The 12105-nt window shown below is 40.2% G+C and overlaps 2 protein-coding genes across 3 annotated transcripts in view; both read left to right on the top strand.

The window, feature by feature from the left end:
• LOC125295451 (cytoglobin-1-like) overlaps nucleotides 1-12105 on the top strand; it is a 24836-nt gene extending 12731 nt beyond the window's left edge. The window contains exons 2-5 of the mRNA XM_048244690.1: nucleotides 4727-4801; nucleotides 5741-6144; nucleotides 10146-10377; nucleotides 10511-12105. Coding sequence (XP_048100647.1) covers nucleotides 5999-6144; nucleotides 10146-10377; nucleotides 10511-10657 — 525 coding nt within the window. The 5' untranslated portion in view covers nucleotides 4727-4801; nucleotides 5741-5998 and the 3' untranslated portion in view covers nucleotides 10658-12105. The remainder of the gene's footprint in view (nucleotides 1-4726; nucleotides 4802-5740; nucleotides 6145-10145; nucleotides 10378-10510) is intronic.
• On the top strand, nucleotides 16-4372 carry tmem220 (transmembrane protein 220). Of its 2 annotated transcripts, none has more exons than XM_048244692.1 (6): nucleotides 16-346; nucleotides 541-570; nucleotides 676-736; nucleotides 2596-2629; nucleotides 2743-2802; nucleotides 2999-4372. In XM_048244692.1, the coding sequence occupies exons 1-6, from the start codon at nucleotides 257-259 to the stop codon at nucleotides 3129-3131; spliced, it is 408 nt and encodes a 135-aa protein (XP_048100649.1). In that variant the 5' UTR covers nucleotides 16-256; the 3' UTR covers nucleotides 3132-4372. The 2 variants fall into 2 exon arrangements, with proteins under 2 accessions (XP_048100649.1, XP_048100648.1); XM_048244691.1 differs by having other exon boundaries at nucleotides 30-346; nucleotides 2506-2629.

The following is a 12105-nucleotide window of genomic DNA, read 5'->3' as shown; positions in this document are numbered from 1 at the left end:
ACATTTTATATTGAGTATATTATGATTTAATCTCTAGACTCCAAAAAGAGTGCAAAGCGTGACAACTAAGAAATGAATACATTTTCTAGAATTCCAGTTCTGTGCGGGTAGTTCTACAGCCACATCACCTGACTTCAGAAACTTCAACTCCCATGTTCCTGGGAAAGTTTTTGAACAGATCCGGGTTTTCCATGACCGTGGGGAAAGTGAACTTTTTTTGTCAAACTTTGTATCAGAGCCCGTCTACCTAAACGCGATGAAGCACCGACCGTTCTTGCTTCAGAATGTCTGGAGGATCTGCAACTTATTTATGTCGCTGTTTTTTGGTCTAGCGACTTATGTGCAGGCAAGTAGCCTACTTCGAATCCCCCAAACAGAAGGATTCACGCGTTAATCGTGAATACTATTTCATCATTCAACTTTTATTTAGGTCTCACGTAACATATATAGCCTTCACTATGGCTGTGCTTTACTTCTTTTAAAATGATCGAATAGGGTGTCTGTACTCTGTAACTATCTCACCTTTTAATGTCCCGACAGATTAACGACCCAGATGCAGGACTGTGGATGGTAGGCATTGTTTACGTTGTAAACATTTATTAATTCTTATCATCAATCAATTTCGAAAAAAACAACACTTAAATAACCTGACCGACTGGCGTCCGTGTGGTTTAGGTCGGCTATGCCATTCCAGCATGTTTGACCCTAATCGTTAGCTGGCATCCACACATAACAGGTTAGTAAATACTTGAATTAATTCAGAGAAATCATCCCCTCATGCATGTAAAATGACAGTGAAAGGTGCACTGATGATAGCTAGCCAGCCTACTGAACCAAAGTCCTCTGAATACCAGTAAACAACAGCCATGGGTTTCCTAGTAGCCTTAAGGATATACTACCATCTAGTGGTATAATTGCATAGTACAACAGCGTCGTCTTTTAGGGCAGGGGTTCCCAAACTTTAACCGTGCCAGAGAATGGCGACCCCCACTATCCCTGGATATGACTCAAAAATAAAATAAAATGTCCGCACCGGCCATACGCACTAGGCTTTTCCAAACACGGGCTTAACGACAACATAAAAAAAAGAACAGAGCAGCCTGTTATGATTTTACATATATAACTTTACTATATGATAAAAGCAGAATACCTTAGTCAAAAAATAATATCCATGTAATATGAGTGCAACTTTGAAACATTACTTTAATTTCCATTTTAAAGCAACACCAAAGCACTTTTCCTGTCGCACGCACGCTATTTGTTTATCCAGCACTGGCTTTGGAAATAATGTCTACAGACAAGGTAGAGTACGTTGCATGATTTTATGAAAGTATGATGTATTGCGACATCAGAAGCAAGTCAAATTTGTAGTTTCTTATGTCTCATTCCATCGAACTACAGATCCGCTACCCGATCTGGCAAACTTAGTGCGGTTGTAGCCGATAGAGGGTCGCGAAGAGAATGCAGTGCCGTTCACCCTGTTACGAGTTGATGATTTTGGAAACATATTTTAATGTACAAAAACTCTTTGGTGTTGCTTTAACAGAAGAATATCTCAGTCAGGGTAATATCCACAAACTGTTGTAAACATATATTGTTGCTTCGCAAATTTACATTTTGGCAATATGTTTCATCGTTAATCTCATCTCATGAAATGGATGGAACACAGCAAGTCCATTCTTGGTTTAATTGTGGAGACGGCCACACGGAGATCATCCTCCACATTTAGACGCGATCTGTAGGCCTATTTGTTTTTAATATAGTCAGTGCAGAGAAAGTCTTTTCGCACAGGCATGTGGAGCCAAACGGCGTCAGTACGTCCATCGCGGCCTTGGATAGCTGTGGATATTCCCTCTCGACTGAAATCCAGAACTCAGCAAGCGTCTTGGAATTAAAGCAACACCAAAGAATTTTCCCTCTGTCGCACGCATGCTATTTGTTTATCCAGCACAGACAAGGTAGAATATTTTGCATGACTTATAAAAGTACGATGTATTGCGACATCAGATGCAAGTCAAATTTGTAGTTTCTTATGTCTCATTCCATCGAACTACAGATCCGCTACCCGATCTGGCAAACTTACATAGTGCGGTTATAGCCGATAGAGGGCCGCGAAGCGAATGCAGAATTGCCATTCACCCTGTTAGGAGTTGATGAACCACTGAAACGATTTTGGAAACATTATTTTAAGGTATAAAAAAACTCTTTGGTGATGCTTTAAAATCTGTCTTTAAAGTGCGGTCACATGACAGCTCCTCCATGCCGGCTGACAGATGACTTGCGGTGGTTACAGTGAATGGTGATCTTATCCAGTCATACATTTTTCTGAATTTTATTTTTTCCAAATTTATTTGATTTATGGAAATCATTTTGCAACCCCTCGCCGTCGCGACCCCCACTTTGGTAACCCCTGTTTTAGGGTGTAGGCCCAACTGTTTAGGATGGTTTTGATTCTGGTTCAAACTGTTCTCAAATGGATTAAGAATAAGTAATATTACTTTGCAGAGAATTTAATTTGGCGACGAGTATCTGATCTCTATGTCCTTATTGGTACTACTTTTTGTGCCATGTTGGGATGGATACTTTTCAAAGAAGGCATCACAGATATTTTCCAACAAGAGGAGGGAAGGTAATTGTTGTCATTAGTTAAATTTATATTTTGATAATCAATGTATTATTGAAACAATTGACATTGTTAAGTATAGTTGAAAGATATTTATGTTTTCCTTTGTACCCTCTTAGAGAATTTTCTGGTCTCATGTTAACGGTTACTTGGCTTCTCCTATGTAGACATTCAGGAAGGTAAGGGTTTCTTTGATACACAAAGATGTCTTTAACTTAATTAATGCAACTTCTCTCAAATTAGTATTTCTGAAGTATAATTTTCAAGGGCTGCCAAATGTGTTGATTCTGTCTTTGGCAAGAAGAACACCACAAAAGGCAGCCATTTTAGCAATTTGTTTTAATAACCTCTATTTTTTTCTCTCTTTATATGTAGGGATGGAATTGGAATAATCAGATTGTCCACTGCTGTTGGTATCACAGTATTTCCATTTGTGGCATGGCTATACTACTACATTAACACAGAGCTGAGATCCAACTGGCCCTCACACTGTAAAACAGCACTCTAGGTCTGAATGGTACTTCACAATATGAAGCACTTTTGTACTATGTGATGTGTCCACATCATATATGTTTGTAAAATGGACATATAAATGGTATTGCATATAAAGTTTTTGACAGGATCATCAATAATAATTAAAAAATATATAACCCTACAATAATACTTCAGTAAATGTTCAATGTTCTGGCACTCGCATACTTTAATAACTTCAGAAAAAATAGAATATTAAAAAATAGAACATAATACTATTAACCTTTACCCCTCAGTAGATAGGGAATATACTGCATGATGGGGATGTCACGTGAGTCTGTAGTTGCCTGACTGAAGATTCTGGACCTAATTACCAAACAAGCTGCTTTAGCCTCAGCCACCAGAGCCGGTCATCTCGTATTTGGATAATCATGTTGACTTTTAAAACATGTCACAAAGATCACAACACAATTTCAGCTCCAGGCATATAACATTCTACTCCTTGTCAATCACACTAACAGGTATGCGGTGTCGGCAATTAAAACATGTCTTCTTTTCCATTAGGCTTCTCTGTACAGTTTACTGACAGGTCTAATACTTTGGTCCATTGAGCATTTTCCAGCACCAGATCTTAGCATTATTGGTCAGTATTTGCTGACATTACTGGACTCCAAAGTGATCTCACACCCAACTACAGGTGGCAGTAAACATTCACTTATTTGAAGTTGTGTGTGAACAGAGGTGCTAACCTGCAGGATTTCAGGAGTCTGCAACAATATACTTCCCTGGATCTGTGAATAACCTTGTACAACATTTAATTAATATTATACATGTAATGACTTTTCAGAAACTTTCTGATTTTTTTTTTTTTTTCCATTTTGTAGCAATTGTAAAAAATAATTTGTGTTAACAAGACTCTAAACACTGGCTATGGCATACAACCTATGCACATTTGAATTAATCTGCATCATTTTAGGCCTACTTGCTTTTCTTTTCATGACAATACTGGAAATAAAATCACTTTTAGCTGTTGCTTCAAAAGACAGAACTAAAGTGGTACTGTCATACCAAAGCTAATTTGGCACAACACTGCTGCCCAGTTGTCATGAAGTATTTGAGTATTTCATTCAGAGCTGCAAGCTCAAACTGGCTGTTAAACCGGTATTCAATTATACGCCTGTCAGAGAATGCATTTTTGCTTTTGGACTCCGTTTTAGCCTGCCAACAGCTATACCCTGCAATGGAAGGACTTTGTTATTAAAGAAAAGCATGAAATAAGTAATCAAGTCTTTTAGTCTTTATTTAACAAGCTGACAGCTTGAAAAAGAAGAATGCAAGAGCTGATATTAAATATTGGAAATCAGGGAATTGAAACCAAGTTTTTTTATCTTTTATCAAACTGTTTTTTAAGTGAGTCTGCAATGACAGTGCTAATACAATGGCAATGCAATACTAAGTACAATACTCCTATTCTGTATTGGAATAGTTGATTGAAAGTTAGCTCATGCTAATATCACTTTCAGAATTGTCATGTACATAGGCCCCATTATTTTCAGCACATATTTACCTATATGTATTTACTCATGACACATTTTATTAAATAAAATATTCAACTATGTATACCATCTACAGGTTGAGAGCGGATGAAAGTCCTATATTATTTGGTGTAATCCAGTGGATTCACCATTTTGCAAAACACCTGAAACAGTAAGTAGATTACAACTTTATGCTTTCAGCACAAGCGTGAAGAACAAGCAGGGAGAGTTTTTCATTATGTATTTGAGCAATTAAAAAAAAAAAACACATGATGTACCTAAAGATTCACATTAACATAGCTGAATATGGTTTCGTGTTCTGCAGTTGTTGCTGAGTCTCCAGTTCCTTACAACACATTTTAATCATTGACAGACATGTTGCATGTTACAGGCTTTGTTGTGGGAAAATGAGTGTAGTAAGACAGAATGGGAAAAGTGAAAGGGGATCAAAGGTTTATGTGTTTGTGAGTTGCAACACGTGGCAAAGCAATAGGACATCCTCAGTTGTGTCCGTATGAAACAAACTGGGAATTCACAAGATGTTGCATTCTGCAGACTTTATTATAAAGTCTGTCATTAATCTAACATAGTGTATTGCTTATAGAGCAATTATACCTGCATCCACTTGTGTGGTCTGCAGACTATAAATTACTATTTTATAACAAGTCTGTCATTAGATAATCATCATTGTGTAAAACCTTTTCAAATTCTTGTTTAAATACCCCAAGTTCCCTTTTTGTGTCAGTTAAGGGGAAAAAGAAATTGCTGATGCTTGTGAGTTCTGTCAAGAATGTGTCAGTATGGGAGGCTTATGGCTTGTTTCGCCAATAAGATAGGATCTTTCTGAGAAAAGAGGAAATCAAGCAAGAATGGGATTAAATAAGGGCCAATTGTGTGTGTGTGTGTGTGTGTGTGTGTGTGTGTGAAAGAAGGGGTGTGGCTGCATGAGTGGGGGTGAGAGGGTGAAGGAGAGTATGTGTTAACAGGGAGCAAGCATGTGTATGATAAAGAGAGGGGGAGAGAAAAGAGAAGGAGGGAAGTGGGTGGGTACTCCACACTCTCCTCTCTATTTATCTCGCTCTCTCTCCCTCCGTCCCTCCCTCCCTCTCAGTCAAGTCTCTGCAGACACACGGGCTGAACGCTTCTAATGAGGTCTCAGCGCAGGGGGAAAACACAGAGTGAGGGGAATCCAGCCACTGGACACCATCTATGAGCAGTATAGCCAGTATAGCCTGAGAAGAGAGAGAGAGAAAGGAAACAGTGCTGCTGGGAGGCAAGGGGCCACTTGGAGAGCTTTGTGTGGTTTTTTCCCCCTCCTCTCACTTTCACTGCCGTCTTGTGGCCTTGCCTCACTGCTGGGAGTCCTCAGATGGAGGGGGTCCAGATGAATGGAGAGGGACAGGGGCAGCAGAAGGAGGTTGCCCCACTCTCTGACCAGGACAAGGATGTGATCCAGGACACCTGGGCTGTGGTCTTCCAGAACAGCGAGGCTGCAGGGGTCGCTGTCCTAACCAGGTGCGTCTGTTGTTTATTATTAATAGCATCTCTATTATGCTTTCCACACCTTTTCCAAAATCATCTCTCACTTGACTTGACAACATTGTGATGAACATCTTGGTTATGTTTTGGGTTATTAACTAGCAACAATATGTTGCATATCTCATGTTAAGGTCTGACAGCCCAGGGCACATGAGGAAACTCCTTTTAGCTGATGCTTGTGCAGACCTGTACTTCCCTTTCAGTATACTGTACAGAGATAAGCTTCTACTGAACTGTTCATGTCTGTCATAAAGTGTATACTGGACAACTATACACATGAGAATGAAAGAACGCTTTCAGTTACTCTATCTGAAATGTTTCACTATTCTTCTAAACAAACTATTGTACAGCGGGACATCAGGCGTACATTAAGACATGCATTGTCTTCTATGTGCTCTATATCTTGCATATGAGATGGTTTGAGATAATTAGAATTGGCCTGAGGCTGGAGACAATATGTTTCTAGTTGGCCAGTCTGAGTGCTCTGCATGCCTCTGGCTAGAGTGGCGTGCAGGGTTCAGAGACCAGAGGTCAAATGTCTTCAGTAGCAGAAGGGAAAGAATGAAAGGCAGCTGCATTTATCAGTTTATACCAGCACAGTGTTTTTAATGAGTGTTTCTGCCTGGAAGGCCTTTGCGTAGGTATGTATGAAAGGAAATGTGACACACAGGTTAACATGTGAGAAATTCAGAAATTACAGGCAATGCATGTTATAACTGTTTTGTTTATATACCGTAATTTCCCAACTATTAGCTGCGGCTCATGCATCGATTTTGCAAAATTTCTTCAGCTATGAGGTTAATACACAGAAGCAGTTAATATGGTATTAATATGTTTGTTTGTTTTTTAAACTTGCATAAAACACTGTCCTGCAGTTTATACACAATGCGGCTAATACACAGGAAATTACTGTACATCAAAATAAAACAGTTATGAAAGCATATGATATAAATTGTAGTGATAAAGACAAGGCTGTTGCATATAAAATGAACAGGGTCTTCATGAGTCCAGACTTTGACTCTTAGTTCTCAGAAGATTCTTATTGACTCTCACAGCACAGTTAGGGGGGTCATTAAATGTTCAAAAACATCAAATGTTCAAAAATCAGTTCTAAACATCTTCGAAATCAATAGATTTCAGATATATTGGCAGCAGTGTATTTTCGAATTGCCTAAAAACATATCCGTTCCTAAAATAAAGTATGAGTTTTCACAGTCGGTCTTGGAACTCTGGCATTTAGGAGCTGGAGGGAGCCGGGGAAGGGTCATGCCATCCCGTCCAATTCTCCCCTTGTTCTTGGCTGACAGCTTTGGCAGTGAAGGTCTTCCCTCCCTCGGAGAGTGGCTGACATCTCTCCCAGCTGGAAGTTTAACGACTCCTGAACTAAGCCGTTCCCCCAAAGATGATGGTTTTGTGCTCATCCATACATGACAATAAACTGCCATTCATTACTTCAGAGAGGTTCTGACTTAAATCTGTCAAGCAAGAGAGATATATATATATATAACTTTCGATAAAGGAAATTGTACAATGTCCGAATATCCCAGCCTTCCAACCAGATAGAGTATTTTATTCTGCCTTGTTGTAATGATCCTTCCTGTAGTATTTCAGTGGGTACACGAGAAAGGAAGGAAGGAGAGGTGTTCAGCAGGACCATGGGAAATTCTTCACACATTTCATAGGGCGGCTTCAGCCAGAGTGACACAGCAGGGGTTTGCCAAGTTAATCTCCCTGTTCTACTCAAGTTTAAACGCTTGGTTTGTGATGTGATCTAATTACAGAGAACTTCCAAAGCAGCAAATTGCACCGTAGCTTACTAGGAGCACCCATGGGGGAGCACAGAGCATGGATGTGCTTGCATGGAAAAGCATTACCTCCCATTCACTCAAATACTATGTCAAAATGTTTCATTAAAGGTTAACGGCATCTTTTCACTAGAGGTGATACTATAAAGCTGCATTCTCTCTCAAACAGTGAAAGTCCATACACCAGGGGATTTGAGGAGGAAGTCTGATCTACTCAGTGAAGCTGGTCAATTCACTGAGTAGATGAGAAAAAACAATGCCTTGGACTAATGAAGCAATTTGTATGCGGCATCTGTGGTAAACACTTCAGCATTCCAAGCTTTGATTCCAAGCCTATGGGTCACCAAGCATGTCCAAGTACTGGTCTCGCATTACTGGATGTTGGCGGTCAAACATGCTCTTGAATTCCTCCACCCTTCAGTCTATTTGTTTCTGGTGTTCCTCCACCCAGGTGTACTTGCCAGAGAAAACTGAGTTTGGGGAGGTGTAAAACTGACGTGTTTTTCTTTTCCATAAACCATGATGTTTCTCTCATGTTGCCAGTGAGATAATTTTGAGGGCAAGAGGAGGTGTAGAGAGTCTTGGCTGAACCTTTGGGCAGCAGAGAGGCAACATCCTCTTGCCTTTAAGTCTGCATCGACTTTTCCTGTTACATGCGTTATTAATTATATGAGTGCCCTTGCCAAAATGTGTACACACACATGCACGGGTTGAGGTGTAAGTATTTTCCAAGTTTCCACAGTCAGATAACAAGACTACTGAGCCACTGTTGACCACACTTTAGTATGGAGGAACAACTTCCTACCCACTAAAACAGAGCCTAATGAATCATGTTGGTGAATAGCTTCTTGCTCTTTCACTCCAACCTTCTCTATTTCTCCTTCAACAGCAGAAGTGTTGTGTTTTCAGGACAACAACACCAAGTTGTAAAGTGTACTTGCAAGTGTTCAAGTGTGCAAGTGGAGTAGTGCAGCTTGTCTAACATTATTGACTCTATTGACACTATTTTTCTCTCTCTCTCTTCCCCTCTCTCTCTCTCTTCCTCTCACACACAGTTTAGAGACAAGCGCTCCAAAACGCTGAGCCTGTGTTTGTTTTCCCCAATCAGATAAGTAATTGTGCGGAAGGTGACTTCACCAATCCCATACTCATTAGCACACTTCACTCTGCTCATCTGTGAATCACACGCTGCAGCTCAAAAGGGCCTTTCAGGTCATCCTTACTGTAAGACCTCATGACAGACCCACTGATCTTTAGTGGTGGGGAGTCGCTATAGTCTGGTCATTCTGACCAGGTATGTACAGGGCCTAACATACACAACAATATAAGAGAGGAAGTGGCTAATCATTATTTATTCAGCTGCTATCCAAATGGTTTTATAGGGGGAACTGTAAACAGAATATCTTGCCAGAGATGAGTTTTATGTTATGAGATTGTTGTCATTTGGCAAATGACCATCCTTTAACAGATAAACAGGAAGTTAGAAAGAATTTGGACACAGCAGCAGCCCAAATACAATGTTGTTTTGTAGCAGCTCCCCACAGGTACGCTGTGAATGAGTCATGTTCTCTCTCCCTATCGATGCAAGGAATGTTAGGGGGCATGTGGACATGGCACTATCAGCTTGGCTTTCTTTGGCATGTCTCCATGGCGTGGTAGTTAAATATTACAAAGGCAAATATTTATGGCTCACCCCTCTCAGATGTGTTTGTTTATGATATCAATGGGGCCATAGGACAACAGCCCTTTCATACAAGTGGTGTAGCTCCCTGAAGGTAGATAGAGCAGCACTCCAGGTGCTTGTCCTCACAGAATCTTTCTCTATCATTGACGCTGAAGTATAATTTGTTGAATGCCAATAGCATCCAAACTAACTTGCATGAGAGGAAAGAGAAATGTCTTATGTGCATCAGTGTTTTCAAGGAATTAAACTGCCTATTATTTCAGTTAAGCGTCATTATGAACCACAGGACATTATACTCTTAAATCTGAAAATAAATTAATTGTCAGGGTATGGAAAAGAATGCAGTATTTCCAGGAATGCTTGGTTCCCGGATGTACTTCAAATTAAGTTTTCATCCAAATTGAAAGTGTGCTTGTATACAAGGACTGGCTCAGTTAATAAACAAAGCTACAAACTCAAACTAAATCTGCTTTCTCACCCCGCTGCAGGCTGTTTGTGAAGTTCCCTTCATCCAAACAATACTTTAAGGACTTCAAGCACATGGAGGACCCTGAGGAGATGGCCCAGAGCACCCAGTTTAGGAAGCACGCCGTGATGGTCATCAATGCCATCAACACCCTGGTGGAGAGCATCCATGATGCTGACAAGGTGGCCTCGGTGCTGAAGCGGGTGGCCAAGGCACATGCACTCCGCCATAAAGTGGATCCTGGGTACTTCAAGGTAATTTACTTTTTGTAATTTTGTAACAGGATTTATATTTGCATTGCATCAGACTAAACAACCTCAAGGATTTTGTTTACCTGCCATTGCCTGGCTATAATCTCTCTGATCTCTGTCGTTCATGTTGCCCCAGATCCTTGGAGGAGTGATTCTGGAAGTGCTTGTGGAAGCCTTCCCGGACACGTTCCATCCTACTGAAGTCCAGGGCGCCTGGTCCAAACTCATGGGCATCCTCTACACCAGCGTGACTGGCGTCTATGCTGAGCTGGGGTGGGTATAGACCACCTGCCCCGCTGACACCAACTCAGGCATGTTTTGTGTGGGGGCCCCTGAGGCAAAATGACACCAAAGTCTCGACAGACTTATCAGGTAAATGTCTTTGATCCCCCATCGCTCCTACCATGGGAATACAGGACAACCATGTTCAGTGTTGGTGTATAGGGTCAGCTTCACATTCCTTCCCACCCATCATATACTTCTGGGGAACTTTTCTCATGCTACTGACCAACAGGGGAGCACTGACATGGAATGTATGGCCATGTTCCTGTGTTATGCAAACAAGCTTGTGTGTGTGTGTGTGTGTGTGTGTGTGTGTGTGTGTGTGTGTGTGTGTGTGTGTGTGTGTGTGTGTGTGTGTGTGTGTGTCTTGGGACTGACTGTACATAAGGGAGGGAGAGTGTTTCTATAGTTGTACTGAAATATAATCTTTTGTTTACCCTGAAGAACCTAAAATGTACAGGAATCCTTTGCTGTCTCCTCTTTTGCTTTGCTTTTTGCTTTGTCAAGCAAAATCATTTATTTGTAATGGTTTCCTTCAATGTGATTGTCATGATGACACACTGACAACAACAAACAAAATCATATCAGTAATCTACCAAAGTCCTGCCCTCCCCCTTATAAGTTGCTTTCTATGGATATCTAGTGATAATGTTGATGAACAGCCAATCACTCATTTCACATGGTAACTATTTTTGTTATCAGTTCTTTGTGCACTGGGCTATTTTACTGTATCTCTTATTTCAGTTTGTGCTGTGATTAAGTAAATGTTTGTGTGTACAAACTTGTCTGTAGCCACATTCCTACAGCTGCAGTGTCAGCTGAAGACAGATAAACTTTGGAATGGATGAAGCATTTTTGCTTTGTCATAAATTTGTCTGCAAAGTGACCACTATCATTTTTGTGCAAATAACTACAAGTCTTTTTGTATCATCATGGAACATTCCGTGGCTAAGTAAGTGGCATAATTCACCTTGCGCAACAAAGCGCTAGAATCTCACTTTAGGATTTTTTATTGACCGTGTAGATCGTAAGACTTACAGAAGCTGGACCCTTACAAAACATGTTGATTATATTGCTGTTCTCTGTAATTTATAATATTTGTATTAAGAATCATTCATGTATTATGAGTCATTTGTAGCCTATATGCCCCCTGAGATTAGTTTTAGAGGAAATGTTGATGTACATGTATTGTTTTCAGCTTTTGATTTGCCTAAACATTAACAATGAGGTCAATTTTTAGTTATTACAGATTTCTGAAACATTGACAAATATTCTACAAAAAATAGCCTGTGTTGCAATATGGTTTTAAAATTATTGATTGCCATTTAGATGATGAGCACAGTATCATTGTCTATATGGCATATACATATTGTCTATATGGCCACTCTCTCTCTGTGCTGCAAATGTGTATGGCAATATATTATCTCTGCAATAAAACAAAAAACAGTG

The sequence above is a fragment of the Alosa alosa genome, chromosome 6, assembly GCF_017589495.1.
Source record: "Alosa alosa isolate M-15738 ecotype Scorff River chromosome 6, AALO_Geno_1.1, whole genome shotgun sequence".
Lineage (NCBI taxonomy): Eukaryota > Metazoa > Chordata > Actinopteri > Clupeiformes > Clupeidae > Alosa > Alosa alosa.
The sequence above is the reverse complement of the archived record's forward strand: the minus strand, read 5'-3'. Positions and strand labels throughout refer to the sequence as shown.

Excerpts from the sequence above, each read along its gene's own strand:
- tmem220 (XM_048244691.1), top strand. The coding sequence starts at position 257 with ATGAAGCACCGACCGTTCTTGCTTCAGAATGTCTGGAGGATCTGCAAC. Across the intron at positions 347-540 it reads GTCTAGCGACTTATGTGCAG|ATTAACGACCCAGATGCAGG; the intron begins GCAAGTAGCCTA and ends ATGTCCCGACAG. Across the intron at positions 2,630-2,742 it reads TTCCAACAAGAGGAGGGAAG|AGAATTTTCTGGTCTCATGT; the intron begins GTAATTGTTGTC and ends GTACCCTCTTAG.